General features: G+C 52.6%; 9 protein-coding genes and 1 non-coding gene across 10 annotated transcripts; 3 read left to right on the forward strand and 7 right to left on the reverse strand.

Moving 5' to 3' along the window:
• Nucleotides 1-1,259: 1,259 nt before the first annotated feature.
• M421DRAFT_99315 (isoamyl alcohol oxidase) lies at nt 1,260-3,182 on the forward strand (the record flags this gene model as incomplete). Its single annotated transcript, XM_033598738.1, has 5 exons — nt 1,260-1,579; nt 1,629-1,835; nt 1,929-2,082; nt 2,131-2,532; nt 2,565-3,182. 5 exons carry the CDS (start codon nt 1,260-1,262, stop codon nt 3,180-3,182), a joined length of 1,701 nt encoding a protein of 566 aa, XP_033450930.1.
• Nucleotides 3,183-3,512: 330 nt separating this feature from the next.
• Nucleotides 3,513-3,598, reverse strand: M421DRAFT_t39. Its single transcript has one exon. It is a non-coding gene; the product is annotated as a tRNA-Ile (tRNA).
• M421DRAFT_418161 (NAD(P)-binding protein) lies at nt 3,515-5,172 on the reverse strand. Its single transcript, XM_033591693.1, has 2 exons — nt 4,984-5,172; nt 3,515-4,936 (listed from the first exon to the last, which is right to left on the reverse strand). The coding sequence occupies exons 1-2, from the start codon at nt 5,158-5,160 to the stop codon at nt 3,887-3,889; spliced, it is 1,227 nt and encodes a 408-aa protein (XP_033450931.1). The 5' UTR covers nt 5,161-5,172; the 3' UTR covers nt 3,515-3,886.
• A 111-nt stretch (nt 5,173-5,283) lies between these two features.
• On the forward strand, nt 5,284-6,303 carry M421DRAFT_418162 (uncharacterized protein). Its single transcript, XM_033591694.1, has one exon. The coding sequence runs from the start codon at nt 5,428-5,430 to the stop codon at nt 6,136-6,138; it is 711 nt and encodes a 236-aa protein (XP_033450932.1). The 5' UTR covers nt 5,284-5,427; the 3' UTR covers nt 6,139-6,303.
• Nucleotides 6,304-6,553: 250 nt separating this feature from the next.
• M421DRAFT_418163 (uncharacterized protein) lies at nt 6,554-7,717 on the reverse strand. Its single transcript, XM_033591695.1, has 2 exons — nt 7,399-7,717; nt 6,554-7,332 (listed from the first exon to the last, which is right to left on the reverse strand). The coding sequence occupies exons 1-2, from the start codon at nt 7,464-7,466 to the stop codon at nt 6,903-6,905; spliced, it is 498 nt and encodes a 165-aa protein (XP_033450933.1). The 5' UTR covers nt 7,467-7,717; the 3' UTR covers nt 6,554-6,902.
• An 822-nt stretch (nt 7,718-8,539) lies between these two features.
• On the reverse strand, nt 8,540-10,742 carry M421DRAFT_418164 (FAD/NAD(P)-binding domain-containing protein). The gene is made up of 4 exons (XM_033591696.1): nt 10,271-10,742; nt 9,949-10,216; nt 9,759-9,890; nt 8,540-9,690 (listed from the first exon to the last, which is right to left on the reverse strand). Exons 1-4 carry the CDS (start codon nt 10,489-10,491, stop codon nt 8,887-8,889), a joined length of 1,425 nt encoding a protein of 474 aa, XP_033450934.1. The 5' UTR covers nt 10,492-10,742; the 3' UTR covers nt 8,540-8,886.
• Nucleotides 10,743-12,014: 1,272 nt separating this feature from the next.
• M421DRAFT_57549 (uncharacterized protein) lies at nt 12,015-13,279 on the reverse strand (the record flags this gene model as incomplete). Its single annotated transcript, XM_033595512.1, has 4 exons — nt 12,015-12,636; nt 12,687-12,868; nt 12,922-13,029; nt 13,079-13,279. The coding sequence occupies 4 exons, from the start codon at nt 13,277-13,279 to the stop codon at nt 12,015-12,017; spliced, it is 1,113 nt and encodes a 370-aa protein (XP_033450935.1).
• Nucleotides 13,280-15,413: 2,134 nt separating this feature from the next.
• M421DRAFT_418167 (uncharacterized protein) lies at nt 15,414-16,683 on the reverse strand. Its single transcript, XM_033591697.1, has one exon. The coding sequence runs from the start codon at nt 16,528-16,530 to the stop codon at nt 15,628-15,630; it is 903 nt and encodes a 300-aa protein (XP_033450936.1). The 5' UTR covers nt 16,531-16,683; the 3' UTR covers nt 15,414-15,627.
• Nucleotides 16,684-18,135: 1,452 nt separating this feature from the next.
• On the reverse strand, nt 18,136-19,458 carry M421DRAFT_2997 (uncharacterized protein; the record flags this gene model as incomplete). Its single annotated transcript, XM_033589096.1, has 2 exons — nt 18,136-18,617; nt 18,675-19,458. 2 exons carry the CDS (start codon nt 19,456-19,458, stop codon nt 18,136-18,138), a joined length of 1,266 nt encoding a protein of 421 aa, XP_033450937.1.
• Nucleotides 19,459-19,925: 467 nt separating this feature from the next.
• On the forward strand, nt 19,926-22,825 carry M421DRAFT_418168 (uncharacterized protein). The gene has a single exon (XM_033591698.1). It carries the CDS (start codon nt 19,986-19,988, stop codon nt 22,659-22,661), a length of 2,676 nt encoding a protein of 891 aa, XP_033450938.1. The 5' UTR covers nt 19,926-19,985; the 3' UTR covers nt 22,662-22,825.
• Nucleotides 22,826-22,851: the final 26 nt, after the last annotated feature.

Below are 22,851 nucleotides of genomic sequence, written 5' to 3' on the forward strand. Positions count from 1 at the left end.
CATGCTAGACATCATAGTAAGCGAGACCAAAATAACATGTGCCAGGCTTACTACTGATCACTCTTGCAGGACTCCTTGAGCCATCTCGAGGATCTACGTATGGTTCGTGTATACCAACAATGTTTCGCACTTTCTCAGGACAGATACCGCTGTGATTGCAGCAACGCTATCTCACATCTACATCACTTTGCTACACAACTCTTCGAACACCTCCACTACCGTTGTCCTCGACTAAGTGTTTTCGCATGGGGTCTCTGCGGTGGACTTTCGACTCCCGGAGGCGCTCCGCTCGGCAAAGAGATGAACGATTCAGCGCCAATTCGGTAGCATATCTTTGCCAAAAGAACAGCAGTGCTACCAGATGGCAGTTTGAAGATTTTTGCTGTACCAGTGTCGCGCGCTTGGGTCTGATCTGAGTTCCCCGACTTAGACTTACTACGGCATGACCCAGGTCTATCCAGGGCAGACCCAGGTAATCAATTGTTGGGTTGGTAGACCAGATGCGTTGCATACGCGGATAAAACGAGAGCTTGAACAAAAACACCCAATAGGTGCCCAAATCCTATCTCCCGAAGCATACACAGGTCGGCTTGAGATTCGGCTTCCAAGACACGGCCTCCAAGCCACGGCCTCGCATGCATAGAACGCTCCGGATCCGACCGGTTAAAATGCCTGGATGGGTTGGTCCAACTATCTCAGGTAAACAGTGGAAATTCGCCCTTCCCATTCTCAAATCCAGGAACTAGCAGAATTGCGTGGCCGTTCTCCCAGCTGCGCACAACTATATTCTGAGCTGGAGGACTGAGACATCCTTTGTAGTGGCAAACGACCTCCTTTAAGCACTCACATCAATCGGCGGGAGAGTGACCAGTCAGTACCCACAACTCCCTAATGCGACGCAAAGTGAATGCTTGTACCTTCGAGGCGCCCAGGCACTATTGCTCTGCATAAGGCTGCACCTAGACCTAGGTCCTAAATCGGCGTGTATAACGCCACGTCCGGCTCACCTCACCGGAGCGAATCCAGACTCCAACGAAAGGCCTGCAAGCCGCAGGAACTACTGTGCAGTGCGGAGTCTCTGCGCCTTGTATAGCCCGAGCCAATACCCGCAGTCGAACCATGCAAGAGTGTACCTATGCGACGCAGCTCTTGGCACTCTGGTCTGATCGTACCACTGCCGGTACACTTCTGATCGGCAAGTCCACATAAAGAAAGCTCAGGGCGCTCTTTCAGATGCCCATGACTTCTGATTCTTGACCATGGGTCGCTTTACTTTGTTTACAGCGTTCTTGCTGTCTACCAACGCGCACGCTGCGAGATGGATCGGCGAGACCAGAGTAGAAGACGGTATTAACTACCAGTGCAATTGCTACTCCGACAACGCATGCTGGCCGACAAATAGAGAGTGGGACTCCTTCAACAAGACGCTGAACGGAGCTTTGCAGCTTGCGATTCCAGCAGCAGCGTCGTGCCACTACAAGTTCGAGAACTACACCTTCAACACCTACGATGCAGCGAAGTGTGCTGATGTCACCGAGAAGAGTGGCAATGGAATCGAAGGCGGCGATGAGCAATGGCCGTGAGTATTGCTCGAAAGTACGAAGGACCACGTAGCTAATAGCCCGCAGGACCGATCACCCAATTGCACAACTCTGGCCTTTCATGAGCAACAACACTTGTCCGCCTACGGAAGATCCATCTACACCGTGTACTCGTGGTTTCATGGGTCACTACGTAGTGCTTGCAAGGAAGAAGGAGCACGTCAAAGCTGGTGTTGATTTCGCGAGAGAACACAATTTGCGTCTCATCATTCGCAACACTGGACATGACTTCATGTCAGTATACTCGACACTTACCTCCCAGAGATCCTGATAAAAAGACAGGGGCTGATCGACCGGTTATGGAGCACTTCTCATCAACACCCATAGCTTCAAGGATGTCAAGTTCATCAAGGAGTACACCGGTCCAGGGAATTGGAGAGGTACTGCCGTTACCGTCGGTGCTGGTATTCAGGGTCGCGAACTCTATCGCCACGCCTTCGCGCAGTCACCCAAACAGGTCGTCGTGGGTGGAGAGTGTCCGGTAAAGTCGCCATAAGAACATAATGTGATGGAGGCTGACACGCCTCAGACTGTTGGCTGGGCTGGTGGTTATCTCCAGGGTGGAGGCCATGGTCCACTGAGCGGCATCTATGGCATGGGCTCGGACAACGTTCTCTCTTTCGACGCCATCACTGCTAAGGGCAAGTATGTGACTGCCAGTTCCAAAGAGAATCCCGATCTCTTCTGGGCACTCAAGGGCGGTGGACCCAGCTCCTTCGCGGTCGTCACCTCAGTCACTGCAAAGACATTCCCCGAGGTCCCAACAGCGGGTGTCACAATCAACATCAACTCCACACACACCAACGACACCGCCCTCTTCAACAAAGGCCTTCACATCTTCCACAACCAAGCCAACCACCTCAGTAACCTCGGCATGTTCGTCTACTTCGAGCAAGGCCCCGGCCCCGGCCGTCTGAAGATCGCGCCCATCGTCGGTCCCAACATGAACCTCACCCAACTAAGGCCACCGTGGAACCTCTCTTCACGCAACTCAACAACACCAAAGTCCCCTACGACACACATTTCCGCGCCTCCCCCACATTCTTCGAGTTCTACATCGACATGTTCGAAGACGAGTCACCGTCGCCAAACTCCATCATCGGCGGGCGTCTCTTCACGCAGCGCGACATGGCCGAGACCAGCCAGGCCATTTCCGACGCCCTCATATTCGCCGCCACGACCGGGATAAATGTCGGCCACATTGTGAATCCCGGTCACGGCGCGCCGACGGTGGACAACGCAATCCACCCCTCCTGGCGCAACGCGAGCAGCTTCGTAATCACAAACGTGCTGATGAGCGGCACGGAGCCGTGGAGCACCAAAAAAGAGAAAGAGCTCTTCAATACAAACGTCATCGGTAGAGCGATGCGAGACGCCGCGCCCCATGGCGCGAGTTATGTCAATGAGGGGGATCTGTATGAGCCGCACTGGCAGGACGCTTATTGGGGTGCTAATTACCCCCGGCTCTGCGATGTTCGCCGCAAGTGGGATCCTGAGGGTGTCTTCTATGCGCAGACCACGCCGGGTACGGAGAAGTGGAGCGTGATTGATTATGGGAGGAAGCTGTGCAGGAAGATCTAGGCTGGTCGTTCGACCTGCAGATTGCATGCTGGATGCCGGAACGCTAGATATCAGGAGGCTCTAGCACCAGAGCATAAAAGCGCGCGAATCGCATTCGTGCGGACTTACTGTGGTTTCAAGTGCGCTGTGAGCGTTTGCACCAAGAGCTCACGCGCTGTAAGAGCTGGGCCATCTACCTACATATTCTGGCTCAGTCCTCTCATACACCGGAATATCGCGCTCATCCGAGAGGGAATGTCAGCCTAGACAACGGCAAAAGGAACCGCGCACCTAGATCCTCTCTGCTCCTACTATCAGTGATTGAGAAAGGATGTTGAAGGGCAAAAACATTGGTCACTACGAGGGTCGAACTCGCGACCTTGGCGTATCAAGGTATACTATTAGCACCACGCTCTAACCAACTGAGCTAAGCGACCAGGTGTGGTTTATATACAATGCTGAAGGGTAGTATACTTATATTTTCAACTTTTTGGCACTTCTCTCACGCTTCCGATGTTGGGATACTGTCTAAGGTGGGAGCGGCCCAGGGTCCGATCGCCCCAATTATTGTACCCCGCCAAGACTGAGACGTGGTGCTGACTGCTGCCATTGCAGCCACCAAACGTGGCTGTTGGGTAGTCGTTTGGGTTCGTTATAAATGTGTATGCTACAGATGTACTGTGTTATTGCAGTCGAATGTTGCTTTTATCGGAGTCCGCAAGCGCTCACTTCCCCCTCCTCTGCTTCGCCTCGCTGCTCGCTTCCTTCACCGTCGTCTTGGCTCCTTTCTTCTCCTGCTTCTCGCTCTCCTTTTTCTCGACCGCCCTACGCTTCGCGCCCTCCTTCTCCAGCAACTCGATCGTTTTCTCGCTGCTGGTCCACAGCTTCTTCTGCAGGTCCTCGTCGCTGATCTCGGTGCGTGTCCAGGCGACCTTCCTGCACTCTTTGAGGAAGAAGCCGCCCTCGCCGCGGCCCCACTCGGCTTCCATCACCGCATGCAGGAAGGTCTGAGCGCCTTGATCGGCGCTCTTCAGCACTAGCCACCACATCGGCCACATGAGGAGGTAGAGTGCGAGGCCCCACAGGGTACCCAGGGTGAGGTGGCGCCGCATTCCGGGCGTGCGAGTCCAGCCCGGATCGACCATGATGACGCGGGCGTTCATGGGCTTCTTGTCCGGGCGGACGTACGCGTTCAAGTGCTTCTGGAAGGCGACTGCGAACGTCATTAGGGCAAGCTTTGATGTGGCGTAGACACCGCTAGCCTCGAACTCGATCTGTCCAGCCTCGCCCTGGCCTTTCTTCGAAGCTGGCTTGGCGTCGAAGTCTGGCATCTTGCCGGCCAGGTATGCGCTGCATGTACCGAAGATGATGCGCACGTCCCGATCAGGCGGCTGGGCTCGGAGGGCCGGGCTGAGGATGCTGAGGAGGTGGAAGTTGGCCATGTAGTTCAGACCCCAGGTCGACTCGAGTCCGTCTTCAGTGATGGCTGCCTTGCCACCCATTGGCGTCATTGTATTTGCGCATAGAATGATTGTGTCGAGGCGGCGCGGCGGGGCATTGTCGACCCATTTCGTGGCGAAGAGACGTATGCTGTGCAGCGATGTGAGGTCGACGTGTTCGGCGGTGATGAGCTCGTTGCCCGTCTGTTCGCGCAGGTCTTCGATGTAATCGACGAGGAAGGGGTCGGAGAGGGGCTGCTGGACCAAAAGAATGATTTGTGCACCGCGTGTAGCAAGCCCCTTGACGACCTCGGCACCTATTCCAGCTGTACCACCCTGCAGAAGTCAGTATGCGTACCAAGGTTGGGAGAGTTCGAGCCTACCGTGACCATGACCACCTTGGAATGCATGTTCCGCTCTGACGTGTTGGAGGCGCCATTGAAGAACCATTTGAGTAGGTAGAGCACTCCAACGACGGAGGCTACCTTGATTATGGACCAGCCATACGGTATCGAGTCCAAGCCCTCGGTGAAGCCCTGGTGAAGGATTCCAATGGGCATGATGAATGGCTGCTGATTAGCTTCGGAAGGGGTTCAATGTTCGGAATCAAGTGCCCCATTGCCAAGCAGTCGCGTAGCGTCATGACATGTGATCGCGCGAGTGCCTGTATCGTTTCCACAATGCAGCAATGTCGTGTCATTCTAGTCAATCTCCACCACTCGCCCATGTATAGAAATGTCTCCGGGCTTGCCGCCAGGACGAGGTGAACGGAAGGCGTCGCTACCACTTACGTGAGGAGGAGGAACTTACGACTTCAAACCACCACAATGCCGCCCACCATGGTACCTCGCCCCGAAGAGGAACAAGAAGAAGAAACCGACCCTCGCTACGACGACACAGATATCTCAACCCTCCCCTTCACCTCGCACCCCGCCTACGGCCGCGGTCTCTGGAAGAAACCCATTGCCTTCGTACCCGGCGCTTCTTCCACTACTCCCGTACCCTCGAAGCCCGCAGACGGACAATCGATAGCGCAAAAGTACCTCGCCATCATGTTCCCGAACGGCCAACCCCTCCCAGAGCCAGACGCCTACCCGCTCTGCGGTATCTGCGGCGAGCCTGTCAAAGAGGCAGATCACCGAATCCATTTCCTCAGCTCGTCGCACCAAGCTGCCCTACCGCGTGCACCGGTGCCAAGCGCGATCGATCGCACGAGAATGGGGCTGAAGTACATGCAAAGTTTTGGCTGGGATGTGGACGCCAGAGTAGGGCTGGGAGCGAATGGGGATGGTATGCTGTTCCCGCTTGTGCCGAAGGAGAAGAGGGATAAGCTGGGGTTGGGGATCGATAAGAAGGATGAAGAGAGGAGGAAGGGGCTGATGAGCGGCAGAGGGGTTGCGAAACAGGGAGAGATTAGGCTGGATGCGGGGAAGATACACAAGTTGGCGAAGGTGGAGAAAAGGAAACATGATAAGCTGCAGAGGATGTTCTATGGGAATGATGAGGTTGAGAAGTATTTGGGGGAGCTGGGCGGTTGAAAAAGTCCAGGAAGGTTGACAGAAACGAACTTGCGGGTTGGTCGACGTACATAGCGAGAGGGCTACTTGTGATACCCAATAGATCGATTGATACAAGTGCTTCATACAGTGGTTCTCTCACATTTGGGCTGAATGACAGGCCGTTCGTTTGGAAGCGAAAACAGGCATGACGTTGAAGTGGAAATTAATTCCAAGTCTCAATTTTCACAAGGCATCGCTTCCCCACGGCATCTGCCTGATCATGATAATTGAGGTAACTAGCGAGCGATTCGAAGTGGAGGGAATCGGCACTGGTTGGGCAGTGGATACAGAACCACTGTGGTGACACGTGATTACCTCATGGCCCCGCGGCTCTCCCTTCCTCAACTCGTAAGCACCTGCCCTTGTCCTTCACCTCCGCACTATGCTTCTTGGACGAATTCTTGCGCATCAACAGATTATAGATTATTGATATGCCGCCGTCATCAACCTCCATCCAAAGTCAGCCAACTAAACCACCATCTTCCCTTCCCTTCAAGATCGTAAAACCGCCAAACATCATGCTAAACATTACAGCCGGAGCCACTAATATCCCCAATCCTCCTTCAAAGTCAAACAGGTATAATGCGAATGCTCCTACGAGCCCCCAATGAATAGCAACATAGCGTCGTGAAGAACGTTTAAATCCGGAGCGCCGCCCGCTAAAGATGCCGAAACCGTCTGATCATGTTACAGCCGTGCGCTGTATGCGCACAGAAGCTGCCATGTGCAAAAGACGATCGCGATCACATTGCCAGCATCGCAAGGAAGCCTGCGACACCAGCGAGACCGGCACCGACGGCGGCCTTCGCGTGCGACGCAGCGCCAGTGGACTCAGGAAGAGGGGATCCAGTAGCAGTGCTCGAGCCGGACAGGGTCGCAGAGTGGACGGCCGAGATGGAGGTGCTGTTCGAGCCCATGGGCGTCGAGCTGGCGGAGACGGCAGCCGAGCTGACGACAGGCGTGGTCGTAGCTTCAGCAGCAGCAGGGTACAGGAGAGGCAGGATGCTCTTGACATCGGCTGGCATCGATGCATACCACCCTGGAGTGCTGCCGGCAGCAAGCGACGAGCTCATCTCGGCCGCAAAGGCCGACTCGGAGGCAATTGCGTAGCTGCGCACATCGGCAGGCAATGCGGTCGCGAGGACCATCAGGACGGACTGCGCCTGCTCAGGACTACATCACTGTCAGTCGCATGTCTACGAGGCTTGCGTGGTCGTTGTGGAGTCGCGTGCGGCATACCTGACAGACGTCTGAGCACTCACGCCCACAGCCACAGCGGCCACCCCGGCGAGAAATGTGAGCTGCATCTCGTATAACGATTGCCAACGGTGAAAACACTAAAATGACTGTGGAGAACGACACAGCTCACACGTTCAGTAGTGGAGATGCGCAAGGAGCGACAACAGAGCAGCAAACAGCGAGCGACAGAATTGAGATGAGAAGGGAGGCTCTTTGGGGCTTCCGGGCTGTATATGAAACGGGCTCACGGCACGACATGTTCACGATGCCATGCCTGGGGCGGCTACCGAATCACTGCGACTAACCACCAAGGGTCCAAGAGCGTCTGCAAGCTGCGATTTTAAAATTGCGGCGAGAAGACGTCAAATGATAAGGCTGGGGTAGAAATGAATCCTGCACAAGCGAAATGCGCATTTGGTGATTCGCTGCACAACGCATGTTATTATCGTGCCGCTAATGCGCTCAGGGGCTGTGGAACATTCGGTGCAGTGCAAGCTACTTTGCAGGCTTCCTAACTATTGCCTTTGTTGCCTCGTGAGACTCTAAGGTCTTCGGTGCTTCATGGTGCAGCACTACAAACTATCCCGCTTCTTGAATTCTCCGGCTGCAGCAGCGAGCTCGAGTCATGCTCAATTAACGACAGCGGAGGTGTCAGACTCGTACACCAATCACGACGCTCGTGAGGCCCTTAGTGAGGGTCTCTCATTTCCACTTTTTAAGCTCACACAGACCGTGAGGTCGGTTTCCAGGGCAGCCTCGCTGCGAGGCCGAACCAGGTGCGTGATCAGCAGCCTCATCGGGAGCTACGATTTTTTTGCGCTGTGAGTGATTGTAGTGGTTGTTGTAGCCGCGAAGCGGTAGGGAAAGGTCTTTCACAAGGCTTCAGCCGTCTCAACTCCTGTCAGTCGATATTCTCAAAGGAGCGAGTGGCAAGTGACAGCGCGCATCGCAATTTTGCGCTCGGTAGTCGCCAGCCGAAGGATGAGGCCGCCCAGGTGCCAAACATCGTGACTTTTCTTCTGGGTCTTCGGTAACTCGACATCGTGGAGATTTCGTACTTGGCCTCAAGGCGCCCAGGCACCCTACCGTCTTCTATCGTGAATTTAGACAATCTCACTTGCGCTCACCTGGCGCAACTGTTCTGCGTGCCAAAGTCTTAATACTTGTGTCTACATAAACTATTGTGTCAGTCATCCATGCTATGTACATGTAGCATTATTATTAAATTCGAGTCCGTTCAGATCGTAAGATATTCTCCCAGTGCAGCCGCAACAAGTAATCGTAGACGTAAGGATATAATCGTGACGCTCAGTGAAGGCGAAGGTATCATCTCTAAGTGGGCATAAAGTCGTCAATACGATATCGCGATGCCAGGAAAGTCGTAACGCAAACATCCCGCCATACCCCTGTTTGGGTGTTCCCATTTCCGGCTTACACATGCGTGCTGAAGTCGTTGGCCAACGACTGCAACAGATTTGGTGCGAGCCCTCAAAAGTAGGACTCGACAACATCCTGCCCGCCACGGATGGCCCACTCAACGATCTCCATGCCGTTGAGTCCGCTGGCCCAGTAGCTCTTCTTATGGCCCTGAAGGCGGTTAAATTTGTTGTATGCTCCATCCCGGAGGGGCTGGCTATCGAAATGTGGGAAGTAGTCCCACTTTTTGAAGGCTTTGACATCACTGCCGGTGAGAGGCTTCGCGGTCTCATTAACATTGCGAGGGTCCTTATTGATATCTGACAAGCTCTCGATCAGCAAGCGACGAGCAGCCTCTTCTGTCTGGAACTCGTATGGACCCCAAGACCAGGCAACAGAAACGTTCGACTGTTCGTTGAGGCGCAGCACTGCAACGGGCTCACCGTCGTTTGGCGGAGGAAGTACCGGTGACGAAGTGTTTGCAATGTAGGAAACGCCAAACGGAAGCTGGAACTCTACCGCTGAAGAGTAGTACTGGATGGTCGAAACGTTTGCAAAGACGTTGTACTCCTCTTCTGTGATGTCCAACCCGGCTCTTTCCAGGTTCTCGATATTTGGTGGAAAAGCGAAGATAATTGAACTACACTCTTGCTTGCGCCACTCATAGAAGTTTCCGCATGGTTCGATGTATTTGATCACTGGGTTCTTTCCAGATCGATCGATGCATCGGACCTCGGCGGAGGTCTTGATAGGTGTGTTGCAAAGCTGTGTCGCAGACCATTCCAAAAACATCTTGTGGAAGTCCATGTAATACACTTCGTGTAATCCGATGAAAGCGGTCAGAATATCCGGCGTGAAGTATTGCAAGATATAAAGCTGTATCACGTGTCAGTACATGCATGCATTATCCCTGCAAACTCCATGCAGAGGAGACTGGGACATACTGCTGGGACAATGTTGATGTCGCCGTATCCGTACAATGCCACTGGGTTTACGAGCAGAATTGGAAGAGCCGTGAAGTTGTTTTGGCGGAACCACTGAGATCCAGAGACAGTAAACTCATCTGGCGTGCCATTCTGCGGCTCGTCAGCCTACCGTTATCGTAGCACGTCTTGCGCCAGGCTTGTGTCATACCTTGTATCCAGCGACACTATATGGTCGAAACCGTTGATTCCACAGCGCCACGTAACGCGGAATTTCGGCAGACAACGATGCCAGAAATTGCGGGATCAGCGTCGGATTTGCTTCGATCGCGCCATTTGTGTAGTTGTAGCGAAACATTTCGCGCGCACCAGCCAGCGCGAAGGGCTCGGAAGTCACATTCGTCTTGTCAAGGAACTTCAGGGTCTCGGTGTAAGTTGCGTTCGAGAAGAAGGCGGCGCCAAGCGGATGGAAGACACCTCTGAGTGGTCTGGTCAGCCGCAGTTGGGCGCCTCCAATGCTGTGGAACACTTACTGCTCGTCATACCATGCTTGACATTTACCACCAATTTCTTCCTGTTTATCAAAAATCATGGCTTTGATGCCTTTCTCCTCCAGTTTTGCCGCTGCAGACAGGCCTGATGGACCTGCACCGATGATGCATACTGGAGGCTTTGCATGACGAGGCTTGGGCAAAGCTGATACTGCAAGCGAAAGAAGTGGTAGGAGCAGCGACCATGTTGTTGTGATTTTCATGGTATAAGTTGGCAGTTGAGAGTAGGAAAAGGTGGCGAGTACCTGCAGCTTATAGTAAGTCTCAGTACTAGAACTTTACAAGGCTTCCTTTAGGACGGTGAGGCCTTCAGCTGCACGGTGCGTTGGCAGCTACTTGGACTGGCAAGGTCGGGTTGCCGCCTCAACACGCCAGGATGTTTGAGGCCTTGAAGGAAGCGAGGAGCAGCCGGAATCTTGACCGATGAGGTTAAGTTGAACGAATGAAGGTCGTGCGTCGAAGCTTTGTGCTTCTAGGATGACTTTCAAGGCCGAGTACGAGGGCGATGGCGATCTGATGATTTTACTATAGAATGCTTCTGGTAGTCTGGGAAACGGTCGCAACAGCGATGGCCGGATTCCTGTGAACTCTTCAACCCTGCAACGCCTAAGGCAAGGGCAGCTGCACATGGCGTTGTAGTTGATAAATGTATCCAGTGCACGATCCGGTACCGTGAAGATCAGTCTGCAGATGTCACTCTGCGTTTGCATTGCAGCGCATTGCATAGGTAGCGTGCGCCCAGTCAATTGGTTCAGCCTTAAGCCCCACGATCATGTATCAACTATCATCTCGCCAGCATCATGGTTGGTTCCTGACTCTTGAAAAGTTGCGCGTCCCTTCACAATCGCATTAGAAAACGAACCTGCAATTCAGGACCTTGTGAATATTGTTTAACGATGCGCCGTGCCAGGTGCAACCTTGCAACACGACGCGATCCGCAAGTTCCTGATTTAGCCGAGCGTCATGCTGAGCTGAAGAAGTCTCTGCGCTGGCCATCCCGCGAGCCCGACAACTCACCTGCTCAGCGAAGTAGCGAGACGAATGGCAAGCCCTGTGACGACGAATAGTATGGCGAGAAGGCTGTGCGATTTGAAACAAAGAGGTTGGTGAATCGCGAGGGACGATGACATCAGAAATGCACAGACAGCCGAAAAGCATGGACAGAAAGAGCAGACAGGAAGCTTGAGCAGCCTCCCTTGGAGAACGTGGCGATGCTGCGGGAGATGAAATCAATGCCGTGGAGAACATCGTCGTCATCGAAGGTCGCGAAAAGGGTGGAGGCAGCATTGAGTCGCGAGATTGCGATTGGAGGAGAAAAGTGTCGCAGAGTGGGTGAGTGAGTGCTCAAGTACCCGTTCTTCCTCAGCCAGGATCAATGACGCAACTGGTCTTCTGAAAGCGGCTTCAGTGCAAATGCTCACCTGCAACGCCCATTGGGGCAGCGCATTGAAGAGAATGGTGCGATTGAGGCGATATCGTGATATTGAACTATCGACTCGACTGCCTGGTGGGTATGTGGAGGCAGACAATGACGTACGTAGCAGCCATTGAATCAGTAAGGAAAATCGCGAAAGAACCGCCACCCGTGGTATTCCCATTGCGAATCATTAATAGGGAGTAGAGAAGCGGACAAACGTGACAGAAGATGGGGCGACCCCAGGGACTCTACTGTCTACAGGACTGAACGTATGGATGCTTTCTGAAAAGAGTGGAGGTGTACTGGTGATCAGTACATGTATTTCTTTTGTTGCTCAATATCCATCTCAAAGCGACTTCTGTCGGTCGAGCCACTCATGGGCCGCTCGGAGAGCGGACTGCCATAGTGCAGAGGGATTGCAGTGCCAGGGCGCGACTCGATGTCAACTGGAAGTGCTGGTTTGCGCGCATCCATCTCAACTTGATCCACGATTGGTGTGAATTTCTCCCTTCTCCTGCTGTGGTCGGAGCCGTTGGCATACTTCGAGTTCTGAACTCGTGCGCGGGTACGGAATAGTAACGGCTTGAGGGCAGGTATACACCCACAGATCACGCCGACGTTGGTCTCAATGGCAGTCCAAATCCAGATGTTGTAGCCCTCCCAAGTGGCGTCGTAAGTCTCGAATAGGGTGTAGTGGATCCAGTACGCCCGGAAACTGCCGGCCACTACGATGACACCTCCCACTGAAAAGAGGATCACGAGACCAATACGCTGGTTCCATGGAAGTGACAGCGTGAACAGTGTCGGAATCGGCAAGGCGTAGATCATGAAGTCAGTCACTACGTTTAGGGTGCTTTGTACCATCAAGGGTGGCCCTTCTGGGATGCAGTCTCGGTGATCCGCGGTAAGCTTCCAGTAACTGGAGATGGGGCTGCAATTGTCAGCGTGTAATCGATCTATCATACAGAAAGCAAAACGTACATGCATTGTACCCACAGTGCCACGAGGAAGACGACGAACGCGGCGAATACGAGGGCGAAGGTACCCCAGACGAGCTTACGGAAAAGCGACTTCTCTGGTGCGATGCGAAAGTACGACACCAGAATAGACATCTTGACGGTGCTAGAAGCAAGGACGAACAACGTCTGTCCAGCCATCGACGCCTGCAGAATCGTCAGAACGCCAGTTTGGTTACACACGGTGTACAAGGTCGTACCTTTCGCCCAGTCGATAGCTCGGGGAGTTTCATGTCCCACACATGCTTATCCCAGCCGTACAATTGTGTAGCCATAATTACCAGCACTGTGGTTCCAACGGAGAAGACCTGTTGCTGTTGGCATCGCCACTCGGTGCCCCCGACTCTCGGTACATACCATAGCAGCAACCATGAGGTAGTCGTCCCACCAGCTCTTCTTCAGCCACACTATCCGGACGTACAGTCTCATGAAGACGATAACCATGGCGATGGGTAGTAGCGTGAGTTCGACGACCATCAGGGCAGGCCCTCGCGTGACAGGGTCGATGTAGTTTGGCTTTGGCCATGACGCAATGACCTCGGGCGGTGCGGACCTCATGATGGTAGAGGAGCAGTGGAATTGAAGCACTGGGCGTGTGCTTCAATCGATTACAATTTGTGAATGAAAATAGAGCATCACCGTCATGCAAAGGCATGGGACAAGCGGAGAAGATATATTCAGTCGAGTCCAGGGCGAGTCTGTACCTAGGTACTCAAGCCATGTTCAGCTACGACGTACTAAGGTATATCCACCTCGGATTCGCCAGGGCTGAGGGGTCTCTGCATATGAGCCTCTCTGAGGCGCGACTGGATCACTCGCATGGCAGCCATGGAGGGCACCGGTGCGGGTACTGGATGACAAGCCCGCTCCGGCCGCAGGGGTCCAGGTACCTGGAATTCGCCTTCAGCATGCCTGCGCCATGAGTTGCCAGTACAAAATCTGAGTCAGACTTCCGGCCAGTACGATGTGAGCTGCGGTGGGTCCAAAGAGAGCCAGGTTCAGGCAACGTTGTTGCTACCGACTGTCGTTGGACAGGATGCTGGGTTGGATTCGTGATGCGCTGGCCAATGAGGCGGTGTAGACTAGGGTTGGGCTGAGGCCCGTTCCGCTTCGAGACGCCGACGCTGGCTCGCATGCAACGTGATTTGGGGAGCACCATATGAGCCGATACTTCGGTCAACGAAGAGGCGCGACCCAGATCATCCACTTCGCTCAACAAGAGAGTTTTAAGAGCACAGCGTAACGCGTCTGTCGCGTGGGAGGTGCTTGGCAATTTTCGAGTTTGCCACTTCAGGCATAGGCCCTCGGGAAGCCGTCCAGTCAAATGCGGAGCTGGACTATCCTCAGGGGCTGGTCAACTTTGTGCGACGAGTTGCATTGCCGCGTCGCTCTTCGACGTGATATCCATCCAAAATGGTCAACGTGATGGTGGAAGCGAGGGTTATGAGGAAGCGCTGAATTGTCTCCACTACCTTGTGGCGACTAATCTGACTGAGTCTCTGCCCTCCCCTCGTCTTCGTTCTCGGAGCATTTGTGACGTCCTATGCCGGCACAACTTGCCAATCGCTCAATGTTAGCTCGTGCTCCTTACGCACCAAGGAAGCCACAAACAGCGAAATACGTCAGCTTCGATGACCCTGAGGTACGATCTAGGAGATCTTGATATCCCGTTATAGCATGACATCACGATCCGGATCACTGCAGCATTGCACTACACAACCCGTGTAAGCTGAACATACAAGATGTATCCAGCCGAATCTGAATGTCCAAGACGCTATCAGATACCGGCCGGACCGAGTTCTCCGCCTGAACGTGTTGACCGTTGGGGCCGCACTTAAGATAACCTCCATACTGCAGTAGCGAGTCAAAGCTAATTTCTGTAGTATTTTCACCTTGATGCTTACAGCGCGTTTGTAGGTCGGACGCGAGCCGGAGGCTGTCTGTGGACGTCTCCTGAGCCGTGTGGGCTTTGGGCGATTACTTCAACACCACGCCATCCCTAGTAGTACAGCTATCAGCTTATCGCTATCGCCCTGGCGCAGGCTCAGAATGCGGGGTACGTTGCCGAAGACTGAACGACCTCAATTCCGACGGGCGTGATGAATAAGCTTCGTCTGCATTTCGATCTCAATTACATTGTCATACGTTCCAATTGGGCACTTCCAGCGTCCCAACATGTCCAGAATGGTCGGGTCTCATCCTCATCACATTGACTTATACGTCCAAACGGCCTGTTCGGAATCAAATATATGCATCCAAATCATGTTTCAAATGGATGGCTGTCAAGACGGTGAGAGTCCCGTGGAAAGACAGGCAGACGTCACCCATAGCTTCGGCGAAGGCAATCGGTACACCGAAGCCACATCTGCTTCTTCCTTACAGGCAATTCAAAACTGCTCCTATTTTGATGGCAGTTGCTTGGAAGTTGATTAGGCTTGACTCAGGCACGGCATACACCAGGCTGGTGGTGGCGCTTGCATGCATGCACCCGCGATCTGCAGGGCTGTGCAATATTGGCTCAGCCCCACCCAGACTTTTGGCATCGCCAAGGTCCATCAAAGCTGCCTGCCACCTCTGGCAACGCAAATGCCATTTCCCACCCCTGTCGGCTTCTGTCATAGGCCAGGACTCACGCATTTTGATTGCCTCTGTTACGGCTCACGGACTCTGCAAGGACTCTATTAAGAATGCTGACCGCGCCGACTGTACGATCGACGGAGGCTCACCTTGAGAGAGCTGTAAGAGCCGTTACTAGAGGAGTGGAAGGCAAATGACTCATGCAGCCGTTATTGACATTGCTTGATTATGACTGCAGCAGCTTGGCCTTCAAAAAATCTTTACTACTTCGCACCGTTGACGATCTTATTGCTACCTATGGTAGTACCGTTCACGGCCATTAGCGAGTTCTACGATACTCCAAGGACCCTGCACATGACCTCAAGTAGCCTGGCAGACTCGTTCCCACTGCTCTTTGATATCCATGCCACAAATAGGTCTGGACGCATAAGAACGCAGCCGTCCTCTTCAACACCAGGCTTCTCTTCCCACTCCAGGTACACATCCTCCCACTGGAGCCCAGTGCCGATACCTACGATCTTGACTTCTATGTTGAGGCTACGCTGCATCAGATCGGCTGCTTTCCACGGGCCGCCGCCGCCTCCAATGCCTGTCAGCAGGGTGAACTCTCCCTTGCTAGCGACTTCCAGTGTCGATACCAACTTCCCAGGGACGCGGCTGCCGAGCCACACATAAGGAAAGCGCCTTCCGGAATAAGCAGAAGTATCGTGAAATCGGCATGGGTCCTGCTGCTCCTTTAGTCCAGGCTGACATAGATTCTCTTCGTCGTTGGTACAGATGGCTGTGGAGGCATATAGTTGGTTCATTGCCGTACCCCACCACTTAGACTCCGTTTGCATATGCCTGGTACTTTCACGCAGAGCTTTCCTTGCTCCTATCCCCGCTGTTGAGTTCTGTCTCAACATTTCTTCGGCTTTCTTGCGATCCTCGTCGGAGATGCCGTGCGGTTGTACTCCCACTGAGAAACACACGGCTGCATGACTGCGCAGTGTGTTGTTGGAATCCAGAACGAGTCCGGAGGCGAGGCGTTGGCGCTCGCCACTGTATGTCTCGAGCAGCGAGGGAGGTGCAAGACCTGGCAGCATATATGCTACCTTCCAAGCCAGATTGAATGAGTCTTGGATACATGTGTTGGAGTCTAGGCCAAGCGTCGGCGGGTACCGGTGGATGGTGTCGGCGAGACAGAAGAAATTGCCCTTCGAGATGATATCGGTGCTCGTCTCATTTACCATATAGAGACATCAGCAATTGATCATCACCGCATCTAAGAATTAAAGTTGGCAGGGTGAGAACAGCAGACTGACTATTTGAGCTAATGTCTGCTCCTGTTTTGACAAACATGCCCCTTGATAGATTTCTTTTGATAAGTAGCTGCGCAAAAAACTGGAGATTGGTGTCCGATATTGCGAAGCCTGGCTTGAGTTAGTGTTTAGGCTGGTTAATAGATACGCTAAACATAAAATTCTTACAACAGTATGGCAGGTTCTCTGACACAATCCAGAGAACGTGACAGGTACAGCAACAGATTTCTTCTACACGAAGTGGAGACTCACCTTACGCTGATTTTGATTTCCGGCCTGTAAAGTTTCATCTCAAGACGACAATTACCGTTAAAACTTATCCACTATTTGGTAGATTCATAGAAGTCTCTCCACTATTTCTCTACGTTCTGGAGTCAAGGTTTTGTTTAGAAGATCGCATATTTCGTCCAAAGGAGGTTGCGTCTACCACTTGCTACAAAGCCTCAATATCTCAGTTGAGCTTCACAGCAAGATAACTCTCATACACACACATCTCTTTTCACTCTCCACAAATTCGTTCTCGCTCTCATTTGAAGATCTCAAGCATTTTAACCTGGACCTCAGGTTCTAGACATTTAACTACGAGTTTGGTTCGAGTCCAGATCCAGATCAATTCGCTCGTGATATGAGACAACTTCAGTTGCGGCCTACGCATCGAAGGTTGATTTTGCGGAGCTTACGGCCATCCGAGTTTGGTGCTGGAGAGCTGTTCAATCCCTTCCATGTCTTAGTTCAAATAACCGGCTTGTTAGACTTCTTCGTCGATGGTTGCTTCAACGCTGCCCAGGTCAGTGTTGCGTCAACTCAGGCCCGCACTTGAGATTTGCCCTAATCATCATGGCGTCATCTCTACGCGCAGCCAGGAGACTTAAATAGTCGCCTCACTAATGCTCTCGCATGTCCTCCGTATCTCTCGCATGTTAGTCTATAATTTTCAATATTACTTGCAATTTTCATGTCTCAGCTGGTGCTGAGATATCTTCAAAGACCAGCTCACAACGAATCTGACCGGCACCCGCTGACTAAGTAGATGGGTATGGCTAGAAATACTCTGAAAAGTAAGGCTTCGAGGAATGGGTTTGATGGTTGATATACAAGATCTGGTCTGGTCGAATAAACTACCCCGTTTTATACTTATCGCACGTCGCTTGAAGACTGATAAATCGCCGAGGTACTGCTATGTCCATCTCGTCACTTATGTGATGTTGTGGGGTTCCAAGATGAAACGGGCGGTTTACGCGCCCTATGATCTCCACGAGATCACTCCGTTCAAGCGTGTCTTCGTGGCAGTGGTGACTGGAGCTCTCGGATGTATCATTTGTCTTGACAAGGGGTTGCTGTTTTCGGTATGTGTGAAGGCAGTACCTAGTAGGCAACAGCTTTGCCACAATGTGCTTTCTTAGTCTATCATGTTTAGGACTTTACGTGGAGCAACTTGCATGCGCTCTGTACGCCAAATGTAGTCACATTGATCTGTAACTCTCTGAATAATAGAGTGTTTCGCCGTTATTTGTCTTTGATTGCATAGTCATCACACTAGATAGCCGGCCCACGTCCAATCCAGATTCTATAGCTCCGGAATGGACCCTTTCGCTTGTCCACATTGTTGTACTGGTACGGCGGACCCAACGTGAGCTGGTTCGTATTGAAGTACAACCATCCACCTAAGATCGCCATGCTATCAGCATGCTGAATCAGGGCATTGCGCACAAGTGTCTTCAATACGTAGTCATTCGCTAGAATGGGACCGGAGCCACCCGGGGCTTGTCCGTTGACCGTCATGTTGGTCTGGGTTGCCAAGGTGTTGACGTAGTAGATGGCGTTCTGTTCGCTTGCTGCTATGTAGACGCGGCCTTGGTCATCGGCGGTAAAGCCAGCTTGCTCGGAAGCACACTGTCCAGGATTTCGGACAGCAGCGAGAATCTCAGCGTTAGTCTTGTTGATGTTCACTAGAGCCTCTTGGGAGATGTAGTAGAAACGCCGGGATGCGAGGACGCCCCAGTAGAGGTTTCCAGATGCTGCGAAGGAGATTAGTCGACAGAAGTCCCAAGAAGCAGAGGCCGGGAGGCACTCACCCAAAGCTATGCCATCTGCAGCTGTAGTGATGTGGTTCCTCTGCGTACCATTCCAGCTGTAGATGAGTTCACCATCGTACGAACCCACGTATTTCTCGTCTGCTCTAACAACGCTCTCATTGAACAGTCTACGCACGCCACTGCCATCGTTGAGATTGATGGCTAAGAGTGAGCTGTTTCTGCTAGCATCCGTCATAAACGCGTAGCCGAGTGTCGTGTTGAGTCGCAGATCGTTCATATTCATCCCGTGAGCCAGGAGGTCGTCAGGGATGATATAGGTGCGAATTAGATCGCCAGTAATCTCATTGAAGCTCATGAGTTTTGCGCCCCCGTAAGTGGCGTTGAGCCCTGAAGGTGTTCCGTATGGTATGCCGCTATCGACGACCCATAGCCGATTCTTATCATCGAGTACGATGTTCTGGACATTGATGAAGCATGTGCTTGGATCCTGGCCCTCAGTACAATTCTGGATCGCAGCGTTGGGCCACGGTTGCTCATCGTTGAATGAAGTGCAGATTACCACATTGCTTGGTGTAGGACTCGCGTTTCTGGGATATGTTAAGTATAATTTGTGTTCGTTGTCGACAGCCAGCCCGGTTGAAGGCCCTTGGCTATCGTGGATTGCCTCCAACTCTTGACCAACGACGTTGAAGTCCTGGGGATAGGCGCCCTTTGTGTACCCCGGGCCAAATGGACGAAATCCTCCAGGCGGTGTGTCAAAATATGTTTGTGCCAAGCAGTAGCCTTTGAAGGCACTAAGATAGAGCAGAAGCTTAGTTGTCATTGTTGATTGTGAAAAACTCTAATAACATGGTCTCACTACCAGGGCCAAAAGGTAGTCACCAATACTCCTCACGCTCGATGACGCTATGAACAGGATTCGATATCCAAATTACCGTCAGACTAAACCCTGACGACGTGACAAGCTAACGCGGTGTGTATGCCATTCTACTGCCATTCTGCAACTTGAGCTGGATTTGCTGATGATGTTGCGATCCAGATGCACTGTATCCTTAGGAGCTCACAGTTCCTATAGATCATATTCACATGTGGCATGATAGTTATGCTATTTACGGGAATAAGAGAGAAACCCTGGGGCCAGAATGCGGAGTTGAGCGAATAGAGATGGAGGGAGGTGATCCCGATTGCAATGACGCACTAGCGCGGTGCACGAGCCTCCGCGATTTCGTGCGACAAACGCGTACTGAGACGGGAAATATGGGACGATCAACAACAACTTCACAATCCGTTGTACGCTCAGCACAGCCATGTACAGCTTCGATATCCGCCTATGCGTTGCAGACAAAGACAATGCTTAGTTCCGTATCCGACAAACCTGTACACATCCTCGGACTCATCGCGACACGCGACGAATCGAACACGCAGCTGGCCTCGAAGCGGAAGAGGGGCTCCCTCGGCGGACTCGGACTGGACACTGCGCCATTCACGATCAAACCATGCCCGGAGTCTCCATACGCCAAGTCTTCAACCTTTAAACCGGTACGAATTATTAGTCGCTCTCAGCTGCCACTTTCCTTCCTCGACACCGCCGTTGCCGAGCAATTTCCTCCGACTGGCTTATTCACAGCACGTATCGATGTGCTAGAGCAAGATGATGTCGATCGAGGGCGAGAAGCGTCAGCATCTCGGGTGCTCGTTGCACAACATGAGACAAGTCGAGCACTCTATGCTATAGAACGAGTCCAAGCCCGGGTGTACAGCATATGCAGGCTCGCGCCGTGGCTGGAAGAGAAGGAAATGGCAGAGCTTTGGGATCCAACCAATGCCTCGACACACCCTACGCCTTCAGCTTTCTTGTCAGATCGCGACCCTGGAGGACCGTGGTGGCAAGATGCTGTAGCAGAGACACAGCTTGTTGAACGGCGTGTGAAGCGTGCAAGGCTGTCCATGGTACGGCGGACTGCGGAGACAGTGGAAATCAAGTCAGAGCCTCAAAAAGAACCGAACAGTATCACGACGCCGCCAGTACAGATAGGGGTTTCGACTGGGCCTGAAGCTATTCAGGAAGTTCCCGTACAGATTCTCGCCCCTCCAGAGCAGCTCGACCTGCTGGTCCAACAGTACCTTGAGGCGGTCTACACATCGAAGACCTCACTAGCTTACTTTGCCAAAGGACCTGTTACACGAATACGCAATGCGTTCACCTCACCTGACGAGGGGGCACCACCGACACATGAGCTCGTTACCTTCTTGAGGTCAATGCTCCTAAGTCCTAAGGCTAGCGAGAAAAAATACTACGAGAAGCTACCCGCGATCATCAAGGCCATACCCGTAAGCGTAGCCTCAGACGAAGAAGCAACTACGAAACCCAGCCAGGCTAAGAAATCGAGGAAGAAAACAAAGCTCAGTCGTGATGGCACCTATCCCTCCGAAGATGTTTTCATTCAGCGGTGGTGGCGATCTGAGATGCCCAACGCTGATCTCGCTGGCCGGGAGATGATGGAGACGCGCATCAGGCGAAGGATCGGTGACCTTAGAGTCCGCGAGACGCTTGCGCAATTGATGCTCATGCTTGAGGTTATCGCACTAGAATCAATGATGACCTACAAAGGGCCTGCAGAAACCGGACCGCCAGTGGGCGAAAGCGAGCTACAAGAGGACTCGCAAGCCCAACCGAAAAAGCGCAAGAAGAAGCTTGATGATATTGCGCTTCAGCTGGACCTATTACTGGATAAGCTAAGCATTTGGCACGCCACAGAGGAGGTTGGCATATTAGACTACGACTCCAGGGCGACGAAACAGCAGGACAGCGCGGGTTTGAATGAGAAGAATGGAAGCGATCGGTTGCACGGCTTCTGTGTCGAAGTCATCGTTCCTTTCTACATGAGCCGACTGCCGGATCAGGCTTTTACTATTAACAAGAAGCTTGGGGGACCCGCAATCGCATCATCAAAGCGGAAAGCGATGAGGCCGCCACTTACCTCCAAAAAGTCTGGGGAGTCTAAAGAACCAGAGACGAAGAAGTCACGTCGATCGCTGGCTAGAGTAGCTACTGACACTACCGGCAAGACCGGACGAAAGGAAACACCTTCTCTGGCTCGCTCTGCTACAGATACAGCGCTGCTCCGACAGCAAAGCATCAAACGAGAAACAAGTGAGGCACCATTGTCTGCCATGCCGTTCAAGCGCAGCCCATCGAGAGCTAGACAGTCAATGTCACAGCTACGACATCTCCAAGGACGTGAGATGGACTTCACAGCAACGTCAGCTGCTGCCGCCGCGAAGTTGAAGCACAAGGCAAGGGTTGAAGACGATCTCAAGGAGGCTATTGCTACCCTCAAGAAGCCGAATCGTGACCTGGCTGCTGGGAGCTATATGGCAGAGATTGAGAAGCGTGGACTTGGCTCAGTGAACCGGTCGAGGAAGCAGGCCAATCCTGTGCGAAAGGTAGTGAAGGATGTGCAGGTGACTGCGACTCCTCGAGTTGCTCGACGCACGAAGAACGTGATTGAGCAGACACCAGTACATTATCACCAGGATCCTTTCGTACGGTCGGCTGCAACGGAAGTAGTACCTACGAGCGATTTCTTCATTCCGTCTTCTGGTATCCGTCAATCATCCTCCGTTGTACCGGGTACGATTCAGCGTAGTGTAACGGCCCGAGAGCTAGCTCAGCCAGGAATTGCCGAAACACCGTCCAAGGCGCCGACGACGAAATTGTTCACCTCAGGGCCGGTTCGTAGAACGATCTTTGCAACTCCTGTAAAGAGTTCGACTCAGTTCTTCGACGCAGACCCTCGCCCAACTTTGAATATCTTCGAGACTCCCGTGAAAGCTGTACGCAGCTCACAACCCACTGATAACCACGCGATGCAACCGGTCGTCGCAACAACACCTTTGAAAGCGACAGTCTCAAGCGAGGATGTCGCACCGATTGCTTTCGCAACCCCAGCTAAGCAAGCAGAAGAGCCATCGATCTACGATGCTTTGGGCTGGAATGATGATGATGATGATGACTTTGCTTGAGAGCCCATGGTTTTGTATTACATTTAGCATAGCAAGCATGGAATGGGGTTTGCATTGGGACGGTGCATTGAGTGGCGCAAGGACTTGCTATATTGATACATTATACACGCAGCAGCATGGCGTTCTAGAGTCGTGCCATATGAATAGATGCTCGAGACATCACGACCATACCTAAACTTTTCTCGCTTGT

The sequence above is a fragment of the Didymella exigua genome (genome assembly GCF_010094145.1).
Source record: "Didymella exigua CBS 183.55 unplaced genomic scaffold M421scaffold_7, whole genome shotgun sequence".
Lineage (NCBI taxonomy): Eukaryota > Fungi > Ascomycota > Dothideomycetes > Pleosporales > Didymellaceae > Didymella > Didymella exigua.

What these genes read in the sequence shown, in the direction of transcription:
- M421DRAFT_418164 (XM_033591696.1), bottom strand. Translation starts at nt 10,491, where the DNA reads ATGAAAATCACAACAACATGGTCGCTGCTCCTACCACTTCTTTCGCTT. An exon ending in ATAGTGTCGCTGGATACAAG is followed by an intron (nt 9,891 to 9,948) that starts GTATGACACAAG and finishes GACGAGCCGCAG; the next exon opens with AATGGCACGCCAGATGAGTT. An exon ending in ACATCAACATTGTCCCAGCA is followed by an intron (nt 9,691 to 9,758) that starts GTATGTCCCAGT and finishes CACGTGATACAG; the next exon opens with CTTTATATCTTGCAATACTT.
- M421DRAFT_418161 (XM_033591693.1), bottom strand. Translation starts at nt 5,160, where the DNA reads ATGCCCATTGGAATCCTTCACCAGGGCTTCACCGAGGGCTTGGACTCG. An exon ending in CCAAGGTGGTCATGGTCACG is followed by an intron (nt 4,937 to 4,983) that starts GTAGGCTCGAAC and finishes TGACTTCTGCAG; the next exon opens with GGTGGTACAGCTGGAATAGG.
- M421DRAFT_418163 (XM_033591695.1), bottom strand. Translation starts at nt 7,466, where the DNA reads ATGCAGCTCACATTTCTCGCCGGGGTGGCCGCTGTGGCTGTGGGCGTG. An exon ending in AGTGCTCAGACGTCTGTCAG is followed by an intron (nt 7,333 to 7,398) that starts GTATGCCGCACG and finishes ACAGTGATGTAG; the next exon opens with TCCTGAGCAGGCGCAGTCCG.
- M421DRAFT_418167 (XM_033591697.1), bottom strand. Translation starts at nt 16,530, where the DNA reads ATGGTAAATGAGACGAGCACCGATATCATCTCGAAGGGCAATTTCTTC.
- M421DRAFT_418162 (XM_033591694.1), top strand. Translation starts at nt 5,428, where the DNA reads ATGCCGCCCACCATGGTACCTCGCCCCGAAGAGGAACAAGAAGAAGAA.
- M421DRAFT_418168 (XM_033591698.1), top strand. Translation starts at nt 19,986, where the DNA reads ATGCTTAGTTCCGTATCCGACAAACCTGTACACATCCTCGGACTCATC.